The 24,029-nt window shown below is 39.9% G+C and overlaps 2 protein-coding genes across 4 annotated transcripts; one reads left to right on the top strand and one right to left on the bottom strand.

Moving 5' to 3' along the window:
• seh1l (SEH1-like (S. cerevisiae)) lies at positions 1-7,770 on the bottom strand. Of its 2 annotated transcripts, none has more exons than XM_032558174.1 (9): positions 7,545-7,770; positions 7,167-7,217; positions 6,073-6,219; positions 5,767-5,978; positions 4,327-4,425; positions 4,108-4,248; positions 3,850-4,004; positions 2,938-3,091; positions 1-309 (listed from the first exon to the last, which is right to left on the bottom strand). In XM_032558174.1, exons 1-9 carry the CDS (start codon positions 7,653-7,655, stop codon positions 129-131), a joined length of 1,251 nt encoding a protein of 416 aa, XP_032414065.1. In that variant the 5' UTR covers positions 7,656-7,770; the 3' UTR covers positions 1-128. The 2 variants fall into 2 exon arrangements, with proteins under 2 accessions (XP_032414065.1, XP_032414066.1); XM_032558175.1 differs by lacking the exon at positions 1-309 and adding an exon at positions 422-696 and having other exon boundaries at positions 7,545-7,767.
• A 1,306-nt stretch (positions 7,771-9,076) lies between these two features.
• ptpn2a (protein tyrosine phosphatase non-receptor type 2a) lies at positions 9,077-22,960 on the top strand. 2 transcript variants are annotated; one of them, XM_032558178.1, is made up of 9 exons: positions 9,077-9,327; positions 11,074-11,164; positions 11,287-11,387; positions 11,488-11,586; positions 13,642-13,779; positions 15,111-15,320; positions 16,891-17,055; positions 18,117-18,262; positions 20,200-22,960. In XM_032558178.1, the coding sequence occupies exons 1-9, from the start codon at positions 9,271-9,273 to the stop codon at positions 20,384-20,386; spliced, it is 1,194 nt and encodes a 397-aa protein (XP_032414069.1). In that variant the 5' UTR covers positions 9,077-9,270; the 3' UTR covers positions 20,387-22,960. The 2 variants fall into 2 exon arrangements, with proteins under 2 accessions (XP_032414069.1, XP_032414068.1); XM_032558177.1 differs by having other exon boundaries at positions 9,079-9,327; positions 18,117-18,301.
• The last annotated feature ends 1,069 nt before the right edge of the window (positions 22,961-24,029 follow it).

Raw genomic sequence — 24,029 nt, 5'->3', positions numbered from 1 at the left:
CAAACTTTAAAAAAAAAGTCTTTATTGCAAGTGAATGACACGGTATTTTCAGCATTACATCCCAGCACTACATTTTCTAATAAAAGTACACAAAAAAAAGGGGAGGGAGGAAACCCTTCCAAGCCAAGTCATTGCTCTTCAGTTTCTGGCAGGGATAGGAGCGCCCTAGAGGAGCGCCTGTGAACAAGAGCCAGCTGCTGAGGCTGAACAACAGGATCAGTATCACAGTGCTCTATGAGGGACGATGGAGGCAGCAGGTGACCATGCCTGGTCCCCCCCCTGGGAGGATCCAGAGGGGGGAAGAAATACCTGAAGCAACGAGGAGAGTGATGGAAAAGGAAGGAGACAAACAAACAGAAGAAAAAAAACAAAACAACAAATAGAATATAAGAGGAGAAGGATGTAAAGGAGGCTGCAGAGATTAAATTTTAGAAATGGCAAAATTTGCTTTATTCTTTCAAGACGGGTGTGAAGAAATCTAAGGAATGAAACTCGGCCGCGTGTCACAAAAACAAAGTGTGGATTACATGCGTGCAGTTTTCATGCCAGAAGAACAAGTACACAGCGAAGAAGTGTTGCATTTCAGGCAAATGGCTGGTCTTGTTCGAGTGTTATCAGTAATACGCAGGACTCTGGTTTATCTTTGGAGAGGTCAGCTGTCGCAGGGGAGGAGCAAAGGGGGCTCGTTTGGCAATCCTGCATGCAACAACCAATATGAGAGCAAATTAACGTCAACAAACCAAGTTTTTTTGTTTCAACGTCAACAGACGACAACTGGAATGCCAAGACTAGGGATGCACCATATATAGGCAATAATATCGGTTTCAGGCGATATTAGTCTTTTTTTTTCTTTTACATTGTAATCATGCCAATATGTAAATCTGGACTAACAGATGTTTAATTCCATCTTGCTGTTTGTGTATGTGCTTTTTGAAGAGGAAGTACAAAGACCAGGCTAGTAAAGAAAATGTTACATTTTTAGTTGTTTTTTTTCACATTTATTTATTGGGTTTTACATTTATGTCTTGATTTTTCAAGACATTTGTATGAACTACATCTGATTTTCTAGGGGTGCCCTCCGCCACCCTAATGGCTGCATTCAGCTAATGTCCCGACTCCTCCTTGTAGGCACCACTGTAGTGATGCAGCGTAAGATCGTGGGGGGTTTAACTGAAGAAATAAATATATCATGAATATCAGATATTGACCATGACAGCAATATTAGTATCAGATATCAATACCAGCCCAAATTTTCACATCGGTGCATCCCTAGCTAGGACACTCTGTGTACAGTAATCTGAAAATATACAAAAATAAACGTGTAAGAGGAAGTCACACAGTGAGTTGATTCTGTTACTTGTGTTAGATGTGAATCAAGAGTTAGGTTTATAATAATAATAATTATAATTCGAGACAGGAATTAGATTGAAAATAAATACAGCCACATTTTGTCCACTCTGCCAGAACCAGTTAGCCCCGACGCCCCTTTGTTTTCTGCCACCCTTGTCAAGCTAGTATATTATGCACTTTTTATTGTTGGAACTGTAAGAAAATTATTCTTTAAGTAATGAAATATTTTAATCTTACAAATTTACAAGGGCTGAGACTTTAACGTGTTAATTTCTATAATTTATTACACAGATTTTAATGCGCCCTCAACAGCTTTACTTTATTTGATTTTTTTTACATTTGAATGTTCTGGCTGGAACCTTTGTATTTGCATGTTACTGATACAACCATAAATCTGACGCACAAGCAATATCCACAAACAACAATCATGGACGACAAAGCTGCTTCTCTTGGCCCACCGGGGGTTCATTTTTACTTCCACAAATGATCTGATTGGATGCTGGAAAAGACTATTTTTGTGTTCAAGTTGTGCTAAAAGGAGTTAGCCTATCAGAGAAGCTATCCAACCCTAAAATAGCATCTCAGTGATAAACACAAGCAGCTAATGTCAGCGTCCACAGTCTGCATTTCTAAATAATGACGAATAATTTTTCCAAAGACGTTCCATGAATGATCAGGAGTTCCTGAAACACTGGAAAGCTGAATGGGTAGAGCAGCATTTTGCACCTCATGGTTACATAACCTAAATAAGAGATTAAAATCCAAAGATATCTTTGTTGTTGAGCTCACATGTCTATTTATTCAATAATTTAGCAGCAAAAGGGCCTTTTAAACTGAAAATGTTGCTTTTTTTCCCCAATTAAAAAAGAGATTAATTACAGACCCTGAAATTAACTGAATTAAAAATTTATATAAAGCGGTTGCATTAAACATCCCCCATGTGAGCTTTACTGCTTAGGAATTGAATTTGTATAAATGAAAATGAGATTCTCTGTCATTCTAAAAATGGCTGTATTCATCCTCACGTTCACATTCACAGCTGGTTAAAAGCGTTCATTAAAGCGTCCCCCTCCAGAGGAACACAGCTTGGCCAGGCTGGCACCAGGATACATTCATTTGAACAGACAAATAAGGAGAACTTGGAATGACTGAGTTGGAAACTGTCCCCGGGGTGCGGATACGCTCTTGATGGAAACATTAAGTTCACACAGTTCACATTTCGCCGATTCCCTTCAAGTAACTTTAGCAACTCAAATAATAACCACAAATCAAATTCATATAAACAAGTTTATTTGACTTATTTTTTACTAATAGATAAACAGTTAGTCCTTATTGGAAAAGTAAAGGGGAAACTTAAACGCCACTCATAACATGCATCAGTATAAATCAAGGGGAAGCCAACACACACACACACGCACACACACATACACACACCAGCTCTAAAGGCCTGATCCAGACCAGTGTGAGTCCAGGTTTGTTGTCAGTGGTCAGCTGCACTCCAATCAGTGTGAGGCACGGTAAGGTTAGCAGTTCTATCGGCTGGTCTCGGGTTGGGTGAGTGGCGGCAGGCGGCACCACACCACCTACCTTCCTGCCGACATCCCGTTCAGGATGTTCTGGGAGTTCTGAACGGAGGAGCCCACCACCGTGCTCATGGCTGTGGGCTGACCAGACGAGCCTGTCAGGGGGCTGCCGTCTCCCTTCAGGATGCCCGTGCACTTCCAGTTCTCCATGTAGTTAGCTGCAGGAGGAAACACCGAAACATCAGCTGGAAGTGTTGCTTCAATACACCGAGACCTCAAAAAAAAATAAATAAAAGACTGGCCTCTGCTGCCCCCTACCGGCTATATTAAAACATACATTAGCAAGTTCTAAAACAGCGTGCACTGTGAAAGTATTTGTCCTGATGAAGTTTATAAATCCCTGAACGGCTTAGCACCACAATACATTAAAGATCTGCTGGTGTCGTATCAACCTTCCAGACCTCTCAGGTATTCTGGTTCTGGTTCTGCTCTGCATCCCCAGAACCAAACATGGAGAAGCAGCATTCAGCTTCTATGCACCACAAATCTGGAACAAAATTCAAGAAAATTCTAAAACAGCCGAAACACTGACTACCTTTAAATTGAGACAAAAAACCCACCGGTTTAGAGCAGCTTTTAACCCATTATAAATGGAACACTGATCAATATATTTTTATGTGTATTGATGATGGCACTAATCAAAATGTAAGGTTTGTTACTGGTTTTCCCAATTGTTGACTGCACGGAGTCTAAGTCTAAGTTTAAGTTTTCTAAACAACTGAAATGAAAATCTGTTTTCAAACTGTCCTATAGTTTATTTTCCCTCATTGTTGGTGTCACCTGAATGGCTTTTATTGTATTTGGTATATAAACAATTCTAGAATCTGGAGCCTGTAACATACAAAAAAAGAAACAAAGCCGAAGCAAGAAGAAAAAGAAGTGACGGGTAAACAACAGTTTTGAACCGGTGTCCCACCTTTCCACAGACGTACGCAGCCATCGTCCCCAGACGAGGCCAGCAGGGTGCTGGTGATGTTCCAGCTCACGCGCCACACCTGGGAGTTATGGTTGTCAAACTGAGCCACGATCTGGACCTCAAACTTAGTGGGTCCGGTAGCCGTGCTCTCCTTCCTGACAGAGAGGAATCCAGTACAAAGCAGTGTTTGTTTCACCGGAACAAGTGGGTCCCAATAAAGCGCACGCAATCGTGGAATAACCCTCTCTGTGACGTTACCTCAAAGGGACGAGCTTAAATATCCGGACGTCTTTGGTGGCGATGGCGAGCACATGGAACGATCTGCCCAGGTTGGGGGCGAAGGCGATGTCGTGGACGGCGTCGGTGACCGTCATCAGCGTTTCTGCTTTACTGTACTTCCTTCGGAACAGGACAACACAACTCATGGCTGCTGCGGTTTTTACTCCGTACTGGAATCTACCAGATTGGGGTTCTTACCGCGTGTTTTCGTTGTATTCGTATATCTGAACCTTCCCACCGTACGCCACGTTGCTGTCATCGCTGCCCACGGCGAACATAGGGGCGTGGGCTCGAGAACTGCAGGGAGACAGTGTGCAACAAGAAGGACATTTTAAAAACACTAATATTTGACATGCAGCTTTAGTCTGGAATAATAATTCAATTCACAGAGAAAACAGTTTGCGAGGAGAAGCAATCATTTAGGCTGCATTCACACCAGCCCTGATCATCTTTTTTAACTGAACTCCAGTTTGTTTGTTTGGGTGTGAATGCGGAATTAAACTCCAGATGGGGACCAAAAAAGAAAATTCTGGTCCGCCTACAAACATAGATCTGGGTTTGGTTGAAATGAACTCTGGTGTGCTTCGAGTGCACATGTCAACGCCAAGTTGAACGTGAGACCGCTTCAAAAGCAGGAAACCTATCGTAGCGTCGGCCATTCTGGGTAAATACAGGCAAAGCAAACCTGTGAGTCTAGAGGGAGAAATGTCTCGTGGTCTTTTGCCAAAAGACAAAAGAGAAATCCTACAACAGCTAAAATCTGCTAAAATCCACTGATAAGATTAGGAAAGTTTTTAATGCTTTCTAAATCATTATTTACAAGGAAACTTAAAAGTTTAGTCTGTTTCATTATTTATTTTTACTGATTTTACTGTTCAATACTTATGGAGACGGTTTATCTGGTTTAAGCGGAGCAGGTTTTATTCTGTGACTGAGCACCAACACGGTCGGTGTTCAGGGTAAACAACAGGATGTGCAAACTGATGACGCAGGCTTGGAAGATAACGAAACCTGATGAAAACGGCAACAATAAGAGAAATATATATGGAAGGAAAAAAAAAAAAAATCAACTATACACCGCTTTCATCAACATGAAAATTGTTAGGGAGAGCGACACAAATGAACACTGTTAATAACATTTCTAATGCTTCCATGTCGCAGCACAAGGAAGGTGCTGCTACATTCTTTGCCTAAGTGGCTCCAACAACTGATCAGGAGGTTTTTATTAATAGTGCATTAAAATAGAAACATCCCACGTTCGGAATGCAGAAAACACGTTTTTTGAGTTGTTAAAAAAAAAATCATATACAGCTGAGGAAAATACGCACTGATACATAAACAGGGATGATCTTTTAATCCCTTCATCGTCTGTTGAACTCCAAACAGCTTCTGTTATCAAAGAACCTGCAGCACACTGTTTTTCTCTATGGTCAAAGTTCACTACTTCTAATTACTGAATGGAAACCAAGTTTCCGAAAATGAGTTTGGACGTGGTTTAGTCTGGAGATTAGAAAAAGGATTTGAATCAGACATTAAAGGAAAGCAGACGTGGGAACTAGCCAGACCTGGTAGGAACCTGCTGCGTAGATTAAGATTCATGAGATAATCATACATTTGTTATTATTACGGCCGCAGTACCTCGAGGGATTCCATGATATGCAGCTGCAGCTGAGCTTGCAGGAGATCTCGTGCTGCAGAGACCACTGGCTCAGGTTCATCACGTCCGGAGCCTCGTAGATCCTCACCACGCCGTCTGCAGAGCAGGTGGCCAGCATCAGACCCATGTGTTTAGGCGCAAACTTCACGTCCGTCACCGAAGTTCTGCTGTCCACCAGCGTGGTTCTCTTGATCTGGACAGAGGCGATGTGGATGGCCTGGGTTAAAACTCAACACGACAAGAATCAAGTCGGGGCTGGTTTTCAAACAGCTAGTGGCTGCGCTGACCCAGTGGCTCAGGCCCCGCTGCTTGTCGTTGGACTCCCCGACGATCTCCTCCCAGACGGCGGCTGTTCGGTCAAACGAGCAGGAGGCCAGGACTTGGCCGAACTCCGGGTGAGCCCAGGTCACTCTCCACACCGATCCACTGTGGGTCTGCACCAGACAAAGGGATACGTTTCTCAAACTCACGCCAATTTCATAGTATTTAGACAGGAGGACATGGATTTGAGCTCAACACACACATGGGTTATGGAGCAATAAGGTAAATATGTAAGAGTGTTCATAGGGCTGCCAGGACAAAGCAATAACATGATTAGCAATGCACTGATGTTAACATCTGGGCTAAAAACGACATGCGACATTAATGTTGCTTTTATGGCCAATAACCAATATATATAGATATACATTTCCCTTTCAATACTGTGAAAAAATGACTCCACAGGTGACAGTGCTTGGCAAGAAGGAAATAAACATCAGCTGATAATATCATCCCAGTTCTACTTTGGAGACCGATATTTCTATGCTAAAAAATGGCAGTCGATACCGACGGTAATGCCGATATATCAGCTAAGAATTATAGCCAACTAAGCAACTATTTTGCCATATTTAGCGACTTTTCAGACAAAAAAAAAAGTCAGTCAGGTATTTACAGAACTCAACTATTCTCCAAGGTTCCTAACCCCAGAGAATACTGGGGCTCCACTGTAGAGCTTCACAAACCTTTTAGCATCCGATCCAATAAGAAACTGATCCCAAATAGTCTATCAGTTAACTCCATGACTTACAAGAAACTCAATAAAACAGTAGAGCAACAACAAAAGAAGGATCAATACCAGACTGTTTTTTTATCTATTTGTTATTCTGTTGCAAAATCAACCGCACACTTCTGCTTTCAATATATCATTTTTTTTTCATTAGTTTGATCTCTGAAATCATCTCTAGGACTCCAACATGACCCCTATTTTCAGAACTAATATTTAATCAATTTATTGATTTGATGACAGCTTAATAAGAAGGTAGTCATTAGTGACAGCCCTACCAGCTTAACAGGGATTTATATGGCAGGCAGTTTTACAATGACAGAAAGCAAGGGTGCTTACCTTCCAGCTGGCTGTGCACTGCCACTCTCCATTCTCACTTTTATCCCACACCTGAGAGGCAGAAATTCACTCAAAAACATTAGTCCCGGAACATTATCAGTGTACATTTACGCCTTTTGTTTAGATAATTTTAAAATATCTAAACGAAATTCTTTCCATCTAGTTGACTCAGTCGGACTAGCTATATTAGCTATATGTAAAACAAGCTTCTTTAGCCCTATTTGTAATGTAAAGCTACCTTGTTGTAAAGGAGGCTTACATTTTCTCAAGCAAGTCAACTTAAATGAGTCAGTAATGTTTACAGAGCTAACAGTGTCTAACGTGGGGAATGCTAACATGCTAGGCTGAGCTTCAGCATTAGCGCCGACTCTAGCTCACCTTGACGCTTTGGTCGCTGGAACAAGTCGCCATTCTGCGGCCGTGAAAATCGTACGAGACATCGTGGATGAGATCTTTATGGTCAGCGGCGATGCTGCGAGCGACGAACATGATTCCAGCTCCTCTAGTCGCAGGGCTTAGCTGGTAGGCCTGTCATGTGTCTCCTACTCCGGTTGCTGGAGTTTGCCGCCCGCGAATGCGTTGCAGAATTGCGTTGACCACAAGGGGGCGCCTTCTGACAAACATAAAAAACAGTTTTTGAACAATGTTTTTTTTTTATTTGATGTAGGTACTCATCAGGATAAATGTGCCATATTGCACGTAAAAGGTAAATGTAAACAAATATAGATAATCGAAATCTGAAAGTGTTTTTTTCACTCTTAAGGAATGCACAGAGTTACGACGAGTGTTAGTTTTCAGGTAAAATAGTAGCAGCAAGAACACAAAGCGTAATTTAGAAGGTTGCCATGTTTGTACGAATGTGCCACGTACAAACGTGGTTGATTTCGAAAATTAAATCAATATTCAAAAGACATAAACAATTTAAAATAGTGGCCATTAAGATTCATGAGATAATCATACATTTTTTATTATTATTATTATTATTATTATTATTTATTTTTTGCCTGGTTCTTTCTGCACTCTTATTTCTGAACGTGCCAGTTATTACTTTTTTCAACCATGTATGATAGGTTAGATTAAGCTCATAATTAATGCTCAGTTCTATATACTAAAAATATCTCAGTAAAACAGTGATTGGCAACTTTTTAATCTGAACAAAAATGCCTATAGAGCTTTCTGTATAATTGCTTTCCTGACAGTAAGACCACCTCAAACTGAAAATAAATGTATAGCATATTAAGTAAACTTGTCAAACTGGACTGATTTGTGAAATTGGTGCCTTAAAAATATTTCCACTGGTGTTAATACTGATTCCGTTCTAGTCAGGCAATTCTACAAACTATGAAAAATCGGGGCATAAATCTAAAAATAACTTTGAGAACCTTTCTGCTTTCATAATAATGGAGTCATAATTTTAATGCAAACTATGAGCACTAAATAAAAAATAACATGTAGTACTCCCACAAAGGAAAGGTTAAAGAAAGTTCATTTTTGGCTGGATTAAAATTCATCTAATATAATTTTATGTTCTGTATGCAGCTACTATAGGGGAGTTTTATGAGTCCTTAATTTCCATGTTTCACGAGTCAACTTGGCCAAAGAAACGTTCCAAAATAAATATTTTAGAATATTTACAGAAATTAATATGCAGTTGAATTAAGTCACAACCAACAAGAAAATTGAGCATTTCAGTATTTCCATTCATAATTAATCTAAAATTAATGACAAGCAAGACAAATAAACTGTGCTTTAAGTTGGATAACAACGTGTAGGGACGAGACAGCAGTATAGGGGTATCATTAGATGTCAATGCCGAAACACTGAAAGGAAACATCTTCAAGGCGGGCACGAAATGACGCGAGTCGACACATAACGACCAGAGCTACAAAAGTACGAAACGGGCAAAAATGACCAGCTCCCGTTACGCAACCTGGCAACCCGCGAGAGTCAGAGTGAAGGAGAGGCAGATTGACTCCCCGCAGGGATTCATCAGGTTACACACAGCGCTCTTCAGATGGCTAAAGGAGAGGAGTAAGTTAGATAACGGCGGCGAAAACACCCCGAAGTCCTCCGGCTGGCTCCTCACTTCACCAACCGCGACACAATGGAGCAAGAATTCGAGGATATCGATTCGTCCGGGAAATGGCAGAACCTTTACAATGTAAGTCGGGACACCGAGGGCCTCTCGTGTTTCTATGACGATCGGTTGCTAACCAACTTAGCCAGTTCACTTCTCAGACTCATCTCCTTGTGTTTCACTACTTTCCCCGCTTGTTCCGCGGCGTGTGTTTTTGCGCTAGCTAACGAGCTTCGTCTCGCGGCGCGGCGCAGACACGTCGGGCGCCGCAGGAAGCCAGCGAACACTTAATTGTGAGAAAGTAGCGAGCTGCGCTAGCGGGGTGGGGGGGGGGAGGCTGACTTCCGTAGCGGGGAAGCGTGCATCGGGGGAGCTCTCTGCTTGGGTGACGCTTGCGGACGTCAGCCGCAGTTTCTGAGAACTCACCAAAGAGTTCCAGAGAAACACGCATTTGTTTTTATCACCACCACTGTTAGCCAATCTGGCATATTCAAGTAAAGTTTTTAATACTTTAGTTCCTGTTTAACGTAGAAACTGACTGCGCGGTTTATTTATTTTTTAATTATTTTTTTTACTGAGGCAGTGGGAAATGTTTGCTGTTTGACTTCAGCTGTTTAAAGGAGACGCAAATAAATAAACAATTTTCTCTACAGAATCAGAAAATGTATAAACGAAAAAAAAAATCTTGTTTCTGTTTTTTATTAAACGAGTTCTATAAAAAAAAAAGTAACTCAAAATTACTTTATTAATTCCAAAGGGAATACAAATACAATAGTACAATAAATTATGTTAACCATTTAAGAATCATAATACTGTATCAAATTAATCCAAATCTGGGTTGTTGATTTGATCATCTATGGCGTGTATTCAGTTCAATTAAATAAAAGAAGAAAAAGTGATCCTGAAAGGAAATGTAAATTTGTCATAATATCATCCAGGTGTCCTCAAAGAGTCACTGTGGACAGTAATTCCAAAAGCAGTCAGTATTGCAGAGGACCTGAGGAGTCCTCTGACTGGAGATTTTTGCATGACTGTCACAACATGCTAACAGCTCAATTTCCAGGTGGCAGAGATGATATTCCGCAGTCAAATGTCCTGGATGGCGCCATCAGTTGTTGGCACGCTCCGCTCTTTTCAACTCCTCTGGGATTTGGGCCGTAGTTCAAGTATTATTTAGGCTCTTGAATTGCCCATCGGCCGCTCCCATTTATATAAACAATACCTTGTTGCCACAGTAACACAACAGTCCTAAAGTAAAAGAGTAAGTTCAAAAAAATCCCTCAAACTGCACAGCGTCTGGAAGGAGTCACTTGAACCCAAACAGGTGTGAAACTGTCAGAAACTAAACATATAATTCCCTTTAGCCGTGTGGGGTACTATAATCACACAATCAAAAAATGTTGCATTATTTTAAATAGCTGTATATATGTGTGTACAAAAGTCAAGATTGCAACTGTTTTTCAGTAGAAGCACAAAATAATGCAAATCAAATTTCCACTACTGGTATCAGACAGTACATTGTTTGTTCTCTTCAATTTTAAGGCAAACCTTCATATTTGCTAGCGTTAGTTTCTGCTTCTCAATTAAATATTGTTGCCAACGTGACTTAACCAGGACCGAGAACTCTGAAAGCTGAGGATGTAAATGTATGGAGTTTTGTGTGTAGGAACCCCGCTAGTAGAAAATCTTTTCACTAGCTAACCAATCAAGCAAAGTGGAACACTTTAAGTGAATCAAGAAGAGCAGAATGACTGTAAGGAACTTTATATAAATGTTGTGTTTGCAATGTTGTGAAAGCTAACCTTTAACCTTTCTTTTCGTTTGCGCCAGGACATCCGCAACCAAGCCATCGAATATCCGTACAAAGTAGCTAAGCTTCCAGTGAACAGGAATTTGAATCGCTACAGAGACGTCAGCCCATGTGAGTCTTTGCGCAACGAGAGATTTGTTTGTTTTTGTTTTTTTCCCCAATATGGTGGCTGAGAATTTGCATTGTTGTAATTGCTTCGCCGTCTGTCGTTTTTTTTTTTTCTCCCTCGTCAGACGATCACAGTCGGGTAAAGCTTGAAAACGCGGACAATGACTACATTAACGCGAGTTTAGTCGCTGTGAAAGAAGCCGAGAGAGCTTACATTCTAACTCAGGTATGGAAGCCATTGAGAGAATGCTACTGTATTGCACACTGTTCTACTCGGTATGTCACACTTTCGTGAACTTTATTATTATTTTTTTTTACTTTGACAGGGCCCTTTGAGGAATACGTGTGGCCATTTCTGGTTGATGGTCTGGGAGCAATGTTCTAAAGCTGTTATAATGCTCAACAGAGTGATAGAGAAAGGATCTGTGAGTATGACGAGTATGACATGATGACCATAAGTTTTCATATACAAGGACTGTGTTTGGAAATGTCTATCTTTATTACTTAATACATACCAGATTTACAGCCTTAAGTTATTTATACCTCTGGCTGCTTGAGATTTAATATATAGAGATGAGGATTTATTTAATTTTAAAACAACGGTGTCAAAGAAGGATTGAGTTTGAAACAATAAAGTTATCGTTTTAACTGCATTTTATCTAAAAATGGGCAGATATTATTTATGCCCTTCTCAGTATTTTCTTTCCACAAATTTCCTATCATGTTTGGGATGTTTCGACAAGTCAGGCCACTTCTATGCGTCATTACCTCCAGTCAGAATGACGATGTTGGTCAAATGAAATGATAACTTTATATTTAATCTGCTACAGATATGAGTAATTTTGGGCTTAGCCACACATGTAGCGTTCTCTGGTGTTTAACTGAGGAAAGGAAAAACTTTATAAGCTGTACATGTGGGAGAGAGAAGCATTTCTATGTTTTCTATATGGAACTGTGCTTCTGCTTTTGGTTCTGAGATTTGATGTTTCAGGACATAAAATGTGGAAAAATATCTGACCTATTGTTAAAATTTTAAATATTAAAAAATATTAACCCAAAAGAACAACAACAACAACGCGTGAAATACAACAGTTAAATTGCATGTTATTGTTTATTCTACAGTAACCAAAGCAAACTGCATGAAAAATTCAGGATGTTGATTTGCCTTCAGCAACAAGAATATGATATTATCATCATCTCTGTGGTCTTATTACTCTTCCACTGTGCAGGAATGCTGGTTTATTATTCTTCCTTTGGTGTTTTAGTTTATTATGCCTTTCAGGTATTTTTTTTAAAGCATAGCTCTCTTAGAGTTCACTAGAGCCTCTGAATCGGGTTGAGGTTTGGACATTGTCTAGGTCTCGTCCACTTCCCGACCCTTTTGTCAGTTGTACCTTTCTGATCACGACCAACATTCAGCCACACCTCAGCTGGGAGACAGACGGCCTCTCGTTTACCCTAGAGAAACAGAGGAGGTCATGGTTGGAGCTGCTGCATGCCCGTGGTCCTGCAGCTGTAAAACAAGCCCAAACCTTTGTGTGTTGTTCAAATTCAGTTCTCCAGACCTTTCCCCTCCCAACCCACTCAAACAAGCCATACTGGTTCTTAGCAGCTGCTCTGTCATGAACTTTAACATAGTGAAGTCTGAAGAGTGTTTTTTCTTTGAGCAATGGATGACTGACCTTCACAGGGAGGAACTTGCTAAAGCGTCCATTCCTGGAAAAATGGGCAACCATTTTTCTTTTTCTTTTTTTTTGTATTGTAAAGTGACTAACTTACAAAAACATTGGAAATAGCTTTTTTTTAAAATAATGGATACAGCCACAGCTGCTTCCCTAAGGTCATGGCTGTGGGTTAGCTCCAGGGTAACACCCACATAAAAGCTGAAGAACAGAAAGCTAGAGATGCGTGCACTTCCTGTGCATCAGGTAATCGCTGCATTTGATCTGCAGCTACTTACAATCTGAGTCGCTATCTACGAAGCTAGGTTGCTCTTGGTTTCTTCACATAGTGCTTCTGCATTACAGCTTAGTCCTTCTGAAACAATGCAATATGTCATATATTTTAAGACTTTAAGCTCTTATGTTTTGTGTTCTTTTTTTTTTTGTTTGTTTATTTTACCAGGACTGCACAGAGCTTGTACTTACAGTGTTTGTGCAGCTAAGTACTTTCTGACGTGGGTCCGGGCACATTATAAGCACAAACAGCTGTTAACTACAGAAAATGCGGACAAGAAATAATTGTTGTCTGCCATCATGTGGCGCCCCTTCTAGTGGGGCACCCACTTTTTGCGCCACTGCTGTTAGATACGGTGGAATTCTTGGAGTTTGGAGAATGACTAACTCACCTAAAAGGCGCTAACTCGGTCTGTGAGTCTGTCTTGAATGCTGCTTAAGGTCACACGTACTCATCTGTCTATGAAACCGCTGCAAGCTGCTTCCTGTCCGAGCCTGAGTGATGACCTCTCTGTTTCCCCACAGGAAAAGTGTGCTCAGTACTGGCCCACTTCAGAGGAGCTGCAGATGTCCTTCACTGACACGGGTTTTGTTGTTCGACTGTTGTCAGAAGAGGACCAATCCCACTATACAATCAGGGTGCTAGAACTAGAGAACACAAAGGTGAGCATGAGATGAAACGTTGGAAGCAATAATCTGAAATTTGTGCTCCGCTTTGAGTTTTTTTTTTTGTTTTCTGGAGGACTCTGGTGTTTCAGTGAGCCTTTTCTCAATGGCAGCCAATTTTTATTTAGTTTTTCTCTCTCTCTTTGTGTGGAGCCGAGCGGATCTAGCAATCATAGAATAGAATAGAATAGAAACAGCCTGAAATTCAGGTGTAACATCAGCATCAGAATGAGTCACTAAAATAGTTCCAAGTGTTCAAAAATATATGAATACAAGATTAACAACAATAATTAGAAAATAGAAATATCTTACTCCTGATCCAACGGACGTACAACTCAGTAGGATGACTTTTTATTTTTTTGCATTTTTTTTATTTACATAATTAACATTAAAAAAGACAGAATAGAAATGTTATTTTAATGAGTAAATGATTGTGCAAGTGCCAGTAGGTGTGTAAACTCTTATTGACTAACAAGGTATAGACAAGTACAGGCAGCCAGATTACTTCAGAAACCACAAAATATATTTTCCTACTTGCTGATGAGAAATATTTTTGTGAAATTCCGTGTTTTGTTGTGGATTCCACTTAGTTTGTCAAATTCTGTGCATTTTCCATATCACGTAAATCCTAGTCGGGCCCTACAAAAACAAGGTCAAAGTTCAAAAGAGGAAGATCTTGCCACCATGCAGCATGCTTAAGTAGATTAGATGCAACCTGCGGCTCTGGGGGCCACAAGTGGTTCTTTGGGTTTTCCTCATTGGCTCTTAATAACTTTGACAAAAATGATAAAGAACAATCTGATGTTTTTAAATGTAGTTATTGTGCAGGTTTCAGGAGGTTTTCAGTTTTTTTTCATGTTGGAATTGCATTGAATTCCCACAACAGAATGACCCTTAAAGTCATATTAAACCAGTAATATTACTTTCTTGTTGGTAACTATGAATACCAACAAGAAACGGTTAGAAACGGTCCACTTTCTTTGCTTCGTTTTCCACAGGAGAGAATGTACCCAGGCTCTGTGAGCAAAAATGTTCTGTTTTTCTTCTTTAAAATTTTCTATAGTTGATATTTTCATTCAGCTCGACAGAGGGTAGAAATGACTGTTTGGAATGCATTGTAACGGTTGAAGACCCCTGGGCTAATGTGTTGCTAACATTGTATTGTCCCTAAATTCCTCCGTTTTATTTTCATACAGGGTGATTGTAAATCAGTCTATAAACAAGGACTCGGTCTTTGTTTTTGTCTTTATTTCCTGTTAAAACCAGAAATGCCGGAACTTGTATGTGCTGCACATGGTTCACGACTGATGTCATACTTTTCTTGCCAGACGGGGGAATCCAGAGAGATCTACCACTTTCACTACACCACGTGGCCTGATTTCGGGGTGCCAGAATCTCCCGCCTCTTTCCTCAACTTCCTCTTCAAGGTCCGCGAGTCTGGCTCCCTGGGGCCCCAACATGGGCCCTCAGTGGTGCACTGCAGTGCTGGGATTGGACGCTCGGGGACGTTTGCCTTGGTGGACACTTGCCTGGTCTTGGTGAGAGAGTGTTATTGTTATGGGAAGTAGTTGCTTAACGCTGATTATACTGGGAGCAAAGGGTTAAACCATTTAGTTTGGCATCTGAGTCTGATGAGTCAGTCATCCTAAGATAATATTTGAGAGGGCTGGAAGCTAGAGAGAGAGGTTGTGGCATGTTGGTTCTGAACTTTATTCATGGTATATTTAGTTTGCTTATTCAGGCAGAAAACAATGATGTCAGTGATTACCTGGAAACTCCTTCCCACATTCAGGAATTCTTCTGTTTTCAGATTCATTCAGCACCATGAGCTTTGTGCCTTTTTTTTTGTCTGTGTGGAATTGTTTTTAGTTCTTTTTTTCAATAACTTAGTATCTTTAGCAACAGTTCAAGAAAGTTTTCTTCTGTTCTCTGTTAAAACTTGTAAGAAACTGACAGCAGAATGAATCTTCCCTCTTATTTTTTACAAGTGATGTATAAATCAGAGCCTATTTACCTACCTGCTTCAAAGTTATTAGCTGAAATATATTTGGAACTTTATCAAACTCCCCTAAAAATATTTCAAATTTAGAGACGTATCAAGAAATTGGTCGGTGAGCATGGGCAACCAAATTGTAACTGGTGAGAGACGAGTTGGAAACTCAGTAATCGGATCTTTTCTCAATCCCTGAACATGCCATGCAAAGCACTGCCTGGTCACTGTAAAGACGACACTCTGCTGTGTGGATGCTGCTACTGAGAAAAGATTCAAAGGTGACTATTTGAATGAGGTGAGGTGTTTACAATACATAAATTTCCAGTAACATTTGGAAGAATAAAGATTTTTTTTTTTGTATCCTTTTAAGCATTTAATCTGGTTAGGATGGAAATACCATGATTTGGGAAATGTAGGCAGTGTTTTGGAAAATTCAAAATTACAGTAAGGGTTTACAATCTGTTACAAATACATCCAAAAACAGTCACTTTAGCCATGCTAACCTAGCTAATGGTGCTAATCACAAGTACAAGCTGCTTAAAGAACAACACAACAGTGCAGCTTAAAATATCTACTTCATAAGTATTTTATCTTGCTTTACAATAAAAAAAGCCTGTTTTACGGTGACTGCTCTCTCTCACACACAGTGTGACGTCTCCTTTGCTCCCATAATGTTTACCTAATGGCCACTAATGACAGGAGCTGTTAAATTTTAAATTGGTAGATTGAAGCTTTACCAAAACCATTTCAGTGACTCCCAAACGTTCTAGCTTATGACAAAATAAAAATGCAAGCGACTCTTGACCACGACTCTTGGATGAGCATATCTATTTTCCAGATCTACGCTTGTTCTGAAACACGAGTAAAACAATGAAAGGCACATTGACTAACAAATGGAAGCGCACATGAAAGACAAGCTGCTGTAATAAATAAAAAATAATTGCACAACTGACTCACAGGTACACACTGTGAGCCACCAAGGTGGTGACCTCATGAAACCCAGTGGTAACATGCTGTTAAGCAGTCTGATGCGCCTCAGTGTGGAGTGAAAACATTGGCTTAACTGAATAACGCCTTCCAAATGTATTCCATAAACAGATAAATCTGTTTTGTAGATGGACAGGAGTAAGAGCTCGTCATCTGTGGACATACAGAAGGTGCTGCTGGATATGAGGGAATATCGCATGGGCCTGATCCAGACCTCTGACCAACTGCGCTTCTCCTACATGTCCATCATCCAGGGAGCCAAGCTCATTCTGACCTACAGCTCTGCAGAACAGGTTTGATCAGGGGCTGTTGCTAATTTGGAGCTATTAGCTAGTTGGGTTGTGAGCTCCAGTTTCACACAGAAACACATGAGAAATGTACTTGTTTTATAGACACAAAAAATGTCCAGTGAGCATTATATGATTTGCTATAAATTCCCTAGTATTACTGTTTTTTTGGGGGGGGGGGTTCAATTTTGTTTAATGCTGAACTTAAACAACTTAAACAGCATTAGCAGGCACCTTGTCGGGCAGCTAAGGGGGTCTTTACTTTTTGTTTTGCATTGATAAAAGTCTGTGTCTATGATAAAGGAGGGTTACAGCGATTTGTTAACGACTGCTAATTATTGCTTTGATATGTAAGTGTTGCGCTTTATTTGGCTTCTAGCTGATGTTACTTTGTAATTTGTTTGTTTTTAATTTCTGCTCTAATATGAGCAAGGGTTACCTTGGTAATAGCTTTGGTTTGATGTTAACAGGCTAGCCTTCCAACTGTTGTTTTACAGTTGAAGCTAAGTTTAGGTTAGCATTAGCTTATAAATCCCCTTTGAATTTATATTGTTTATTTGAATCCTAAGCCGAATCGAGCAGAAAAGAGAGAAACACACAGTCAATATTAATGCGCAGCCTTAGAACAGATTATTGAGACAGACTGTACTGTATTGGACAAACTGAACGGAAAGTGGACTGTGCTTCAGTGTTAAAGTCAAGGCAGTTGTACTCACTCTCTAATCAGTCTTTGTGGATGAGGTGATCCAGCAAATCCTCCCAAGGTAACATGCAGTCCTACCTCTCTGCAATATGAAATAACAATATAACATGTAAAAGAATCTATGTCCCCATCATCCATGGCATTTTTGTGATCAATAATCTTCTTGTTATTACTTCAGAAAATACGATGTTGTTTTCAAAAAATGCTCCAAACAAAAGACAAACCAATAACTGAACATGCACATAGACTTGAACCATCATAAAATTCGAATGGGTTCCAAGTTTAGAAAGTCTTGCCTGGCTTCCTGCCCGTTTCCATCATGCTTCTATTTGCCCATGCGTGTGTTTCTTGACCTCTGCTGCAGAACTCACAGATTGGCCTGTTGAGAGAAGTCCTGGAGATGGATCTACGACCTCCAACGCCTCCGCCCAGGCCTCACCTCAATGCCAGCAGGCCCAACGGCCCCTGCTTGCAGCCACAGCCCAGCACAGGGGACCACCTCTCATCGAGGGACTCAGACTGCCGCAGTATGGCAGATAACTCTGTGCAGTAAGTGATAATTCAGCACATTTGGAATGAGTGTCCTCACACAGAAAAACATCACTAGAGTTGCACCGATCAAGCATTTGTGGACAGTTTTTGATAGAAAATATAGTGTTAAGTTTTAAAAGCTTTTGGCTAACTCTTTCTAACTGTTAAACTAAAAAATAAATCAACTAAAATAACATATTTTGTTTATTTCTTTCTAGAGAATTATTAATGAGTTATTTTCATCAAGAAGAGGAGCTTTGTGTCAGTGTGTGAGAGAGACAGCGCTGTAAACAGTTTTTCAAACTGAAACAAAAACAAAGTGATTTGAAATTTAAACTATTTTCAGCATCATATATTAGTGATCAGTATTATAACTCAGTCAGGATTAACTAACCAAAGACATCTTCAGTCTCTTGGTGTGTTCCCTGGAGAATATGGACTGTAACCTGCAGGTTTCAGGGCTGTCAACCTTCTTAAATCCAACACGTTCCATGACAGACAGGGCTGGGAAAGTCTAAGATGATAAATCAGACCAGCTTTGCTCTAATATTTTGAGCCCCACTGAAGTCAGTGCCTTGTCACTTCGCTCTGTTGCCACTTCAATGAAAGGTTCTGAAGCCAGCAACTAATTGGTGAGCAGTGGCAGACGGAGCCGGAACCGACTCAGCTCCAGCTCTTTGAAGGAACAGCTCAGGCCGCCTTCTCAGGCCTGGAAATGTATGGAATTTTATTTGGTCATTTTTTCAAGTCTGGACAGGACTGGAGTAAAACAAGACATTATTCTTTCTAACAATTAAAAATTGTTATTAGACACTCGCAGGAGCTTTGGACTGCTCCTGTCGTCATTTCAATGGTTTTGATTTTTAGATTTTAAACAAAACAATCAGTTTTCTTTGGTTTTTTTATGTTTACAAACCTTAGTTGTTAGGTACGGTGCGTTCACCAACCAGATCCTTAAGTTTCTGACCAGCAGGTCATCGGTTAAGGCCACTCCAAGGAGGGATGCACCAATATAAAAATTTGGGCAGGTAGTAATACTGCTGCGATGGCTGATGTCTCACACTTACCTGTATTGCGTGTATATTCCCTACGCTTTTGACACTGTAAAAATCACATCCTACATGTCAGTTTTGCTTTAAACAACCACACAATCCTGTTCTGCATGACTCGCTGTCACATGACTGAAGAGAAACCACATAACCAACTTCCTCCCCTTCCTAAAACAAACAACAAATAGATGTAAATAAATATTAGTCATTAATATCAACCCAGTTTTACTCATCAGGCCAATACCGATGTGGGGCTGTCAAAATAGCGTTTGATTTATGATCAATTATCCCAGTAATTATTGTGATAAATGATAACATTGTTGTTTTGAGACCATTTTCAAGTAATTTATTAATATTTGACATAATAATGCAAGTTCACCTTCTCAAAGATCAATAAAGTTTAATTTTGCAACAAACCCTTTCACACTGGAACTGGAAGATACTTTAAATATTCAAATTAAGTCAATCAAAAACAATAAATGAAACTGAAATACAAAGCTCACACAACCAAAACCATCATTAAAATGAGTTATGATCTCTATAAACAAAATTTCCCTTCCAAAAATATTAATCATCATAAAAGAAATAATCAAACTCATTTTATTTTATCATGCTGTTAATTGATTTGTTGCTTATTGTTCAAAAATAACTCGCATCTGCTGTTTCTGATTTGGATGCTGGTGTATGGTGGACTCCCAACTCAACCTGAAAAATTAACCAAATTCCACCATGGTGAAATTTCCAATTGATCACGCCGACCTTTATTCTTGTTCTCCACTTTTTTTTCTTCTTTTTTTCAAACAGCATTTGTCGTTTATGAACTGCTCGCATGTTGTCCTCACTGCTCAACTCTCTCCTGTGTGCTAGGCTGAGGAAGAGGCACCGTGAGGAGAGGATCGCTGGCACAGCACAGAAGGTCCAGCAGATGAAACAAAAACTGACTGAATCAGAGAAGAAGCAGGAGAAGTGGCAGTACTGGAGGCCCGTCCTGCTCAGCCTGGGTTCTGGGGCTGCCCTGGCTGTCACCGTTTTGTGTTGGATGTACTTCCAGTAAAGTAACTCTGGCTCCCCCTCAAGAAACTGACTCCTATTTTGCACCGGTACCTTGGATTAGGTACTTCTTTAAGTAGCCGTAGATGGTAACATGTGCATAACTGAGGGTATTTATTAAGGTCAAAATGCAAGAGCACTAGATCAACCGAGTGTGTGTATATTTTTTCCTCATAAGATCTTAACAGAAATAGTGACATCTCAGGATCTTTGTGCCAGCACAGTGATTTGTTTTATTTTTCTTTCCTCTCGTTGTCACTGTTCAAGAATGTACTGTGTCATAGAAACATGACTTTGAATGGAACTTACTAAAGGTGCAGTACATAGAAACAAAAGAAAATCCGACAAGTTTATTTTTGCATTCTTTATTTGTAATAATCAAATGTGTGTTTATCATCTTTGGATACATTTTTGCATTTCAAAGTCATTGTTACTGACTGTTGATCCAACCCTTAAAATGTAGAGAAAGTCCCCAGACTGAAGACGTTAACTTTGGGATTTCTTTTTTTTTGATATCTATGATAAACTGCATGTTCCAGGTTTTCTACAGCGCCATCTGTTCTTCCACTGTTAATAAGCAGGCCATATCTTTTTTCTCTTTTTTTTTCTCCCACACTAATAAGATTAATTTAGATTCTTATGTAAATCATACAAACTGCCAGGTTCCTTGCCATTTATTGCATGTATTTACCCACTGGTTGGGTCCAAGTTTTCCTGCTGTTGTTTTTGTTGTTGAGAAAACCAAAGCGAAGCTGTTTGTGTTCAGGAGGTTAACAGCCAGGCCAGCTCCTGGATGACTAAAGCCTTGTACTCCCAGGATGTGGAATGTAATTTTTTTTTCTTCTTAACCCTTTGACATAACTCACACCTGTGTTACTAAATGAAACTACTCATGGTACCCATGAGGTATTTTGTTGTTTGACTCCTTCATTTGAATCAATAGCATCACCAGGTTGCTCTCCAGTTAACAGGGACCAGTCTGTAGCTACAGCAGTGCATGTAGGAGCTGAATTAAATCTGAGGTTGGCAGAAATTGTTGATTAAATCTGCAAACGTTCCTAAAGTAATAGATGTGCCAAGGTATGCTAACAGTTCAGCTACCTTTTTATTAACAGAATCTGCTGTGCAATACATTAAATCAATTTTCTGCCAAATGTCTTGAGCATCAAAATAAGATGGCTGATGGGCTGCTGCTGCTGCTGCTTACTGCAAACAGGTTTTAGTTTTCACAGAAGTCCAAAGATACGCTCTGGCTCTCAGAAGTGTACACACCCCTGATAAAATACCAGGCTTTTGTGAAGTAAAAATATTGCCCTGGAATATGATTCTGTTCACAATTCAAAAAATACTTTATGGATCTCAAAGAAAAATTAAATGTTGTTGTGACTCACATTAATTAGACAGCTTCACTGTTGAGTCTCAAGTCCAGTCCGTAGAAATCAGGAGTCTGACTTGTACTGGAAGTCTGAAGTGTACAGAGTGAAAAGTAATGGTGAGAGGACAGAGCCCTGCGGTTCTGCTGTGCTGCAGACTGCCTGGTTAAACACACAGTCCTTGAGTCTGTTTGTCAGGTAGTCATTGAGCCATGTGATTGTTCAGGCCTCCACCTGATAAATCATTTCCAAAATATTTTCACACATAAATGGGAAAATATAGAGTAGTTGTCTTGCAATCGAAAGGTGGTAGATTCGATTCCAGCTGCTGCATGTTGATGTGCCTCTGGGCAAGGCACTTAACCCCAAATTGCGTACCGATCAGTGTACAAGTGTATATCAGTGAGTCCGAATGGGTGAATGTGACTAGTGTAAAGTGCTTTGAGGGGTCAAAATGACTGGAAAAGTCAATTTATCATTACATCCTTGAGTTACTTTCTGATTTAGTTTTACCAATCTGTTGTGTCTGTAAGAGCCTATCAGCAATCCTACGTACTGACTTGACAATAATTTCCCACTCCAAATCTAATTCTCAGGACAGCTCTTGAATTTTCTTCTGCAGAAGCTCTTCTCAAATTGGTTTGATCTATGCTTGGACTGGCATTGATACAGAGAAATAAAATCTCTTTTCGTCTGAAGATTTTGGGCCAAGGTTCACTAGTACTTCACACTGAGTTGTTTCCACAAACATGAAAACCACTCGGAGTGAAGAACGGTAGCCAAGCTTCTTGGCGCAGACAGGAGGGGACCACTGCTTGTACATATTGATCACAACCAGACCTGAAGCTCTTCAGTACTGCTGCCAGCCTCCCTGAGCAATTTTCACCTTCTCAATAATCCTGGGATAAACATCCATATTTCCTCTTGTCCCTTTTCTCCCACATTTTGCTTTTTGTCCCATATTTTCCTCTAAATAGTATGTTGACTGTGCCATGGTATAAATATATTTAATTCTATCTATTTTTTTTTTTTTTTGTATTCTTGTAAAATGAAAACCCTCTGATCTTTTGTAACCTGCCTATGCACTCTTACTTTAAGGGAAAGTATGCATATGTGTTCACTTTATTAAATCCATCATAACTGGTGACAGATATGAACTCAACAAGACTAAATACTGAAGCTGAATCAAGAGGAACTTAAAAAAATGCTAATTAATAATACTTTATTGTTATTGAATTATGGGCACAGCCCCATTATGGGTGTGTGTGTGTATATATTCAAAACAACAGGCTTGGTGTTTTTGTTGTTTGTTTTTTTTGTCTTTTTTTACACCCACCACTATGTTTTCCAGTGGAGACGAGAAAGCTTTGGGAATGATTTGTCATTTTATTTCTTTACATCACAAAAATCTGGCATTTTACCTGGGGTGTGCACACTTTTGAGATCGACTGTATTTTTGCCTTCAGGGTTGATGTGTGAAACAGTCCTACATACTTATGAACAGGGAGAATGTGGCAGCTGGGATGTGTTGAGAAAAAAAACAACAAAAAAACAAGTTGTATTAAAAACAACACACAATAAAATCCTTTTTTTTAATGCAACCCTGTGTTGTGTGAAGCATTACAGCCAGGTATGTTTGCTCACAACTCTGATCGCAGTCCGTTGCCGTACTCCAACTAAAAATCTAGGAAGGTTCAATCGTTATGGTGTGGGGAGAAATGAATCCAATGTTAAGGAGAAAGTGGGGGGTTGTGCAAAAAGCAGACAACTTTTGGTGTCCCTGCTGTTAACTGTTCAAATTCATACCCAATGAGAACATGTTTATTTTAAGATTTAAAATGAAATTTATAAATGTATTTAAAATTAGAATAATTTCTAATTATTCATAATGGCCTGTTCTGTGCCTTTATTCCTCGTGCATTTGGAAGGGAAGCACAGCCCACAGCATCATACATCCTCCACCTGCTTAAACATGTTAGGATTTTGCATATATTATCCATGCCAAACCTGTATGGTTTCTATTGCTAAAAAGCTCAATCTTAATCTCATTTGACTAAACCACAGTTTCAGTTAACGTTCCAAAAGAGTTAAGCAAACTTCACATGTTTGTGTGTGATTGTTGGATAGGAACAGGCTTTGTGTGGCGTCACCTCCAACCAAGAGATTTGCATGTAGTTGGCGTTTAATGGTTGTTATGGCGACCTGGTAAGAAGCAATTCTTCCATGCAGTAATGAGCGTTTGTTCTTCCTTTCCTCTGCACACTATTTATAGTG

The sequence above is a fragment of the Xiphophorus hellerii genome, chromosome 3 (assembly GCF_003331165.1).
Source record: "Xiphophorus hellerii strain 12219 chromosome 3, Xiphophorus_hellerii-4.1, whole genome shotgun sequence".
NCBI lineage: Eukaryota > Metazoa > Chordata > Actinopteri > Cyprinodontiformes > Poeciliidae > Xiphophorus > Xiphophorus hellerii.
The sequence above is the reverse complement of the archived record's forward strand: the minus strand, read 5'-3'. Positions and strand labels throughout refer to the sequence as shown.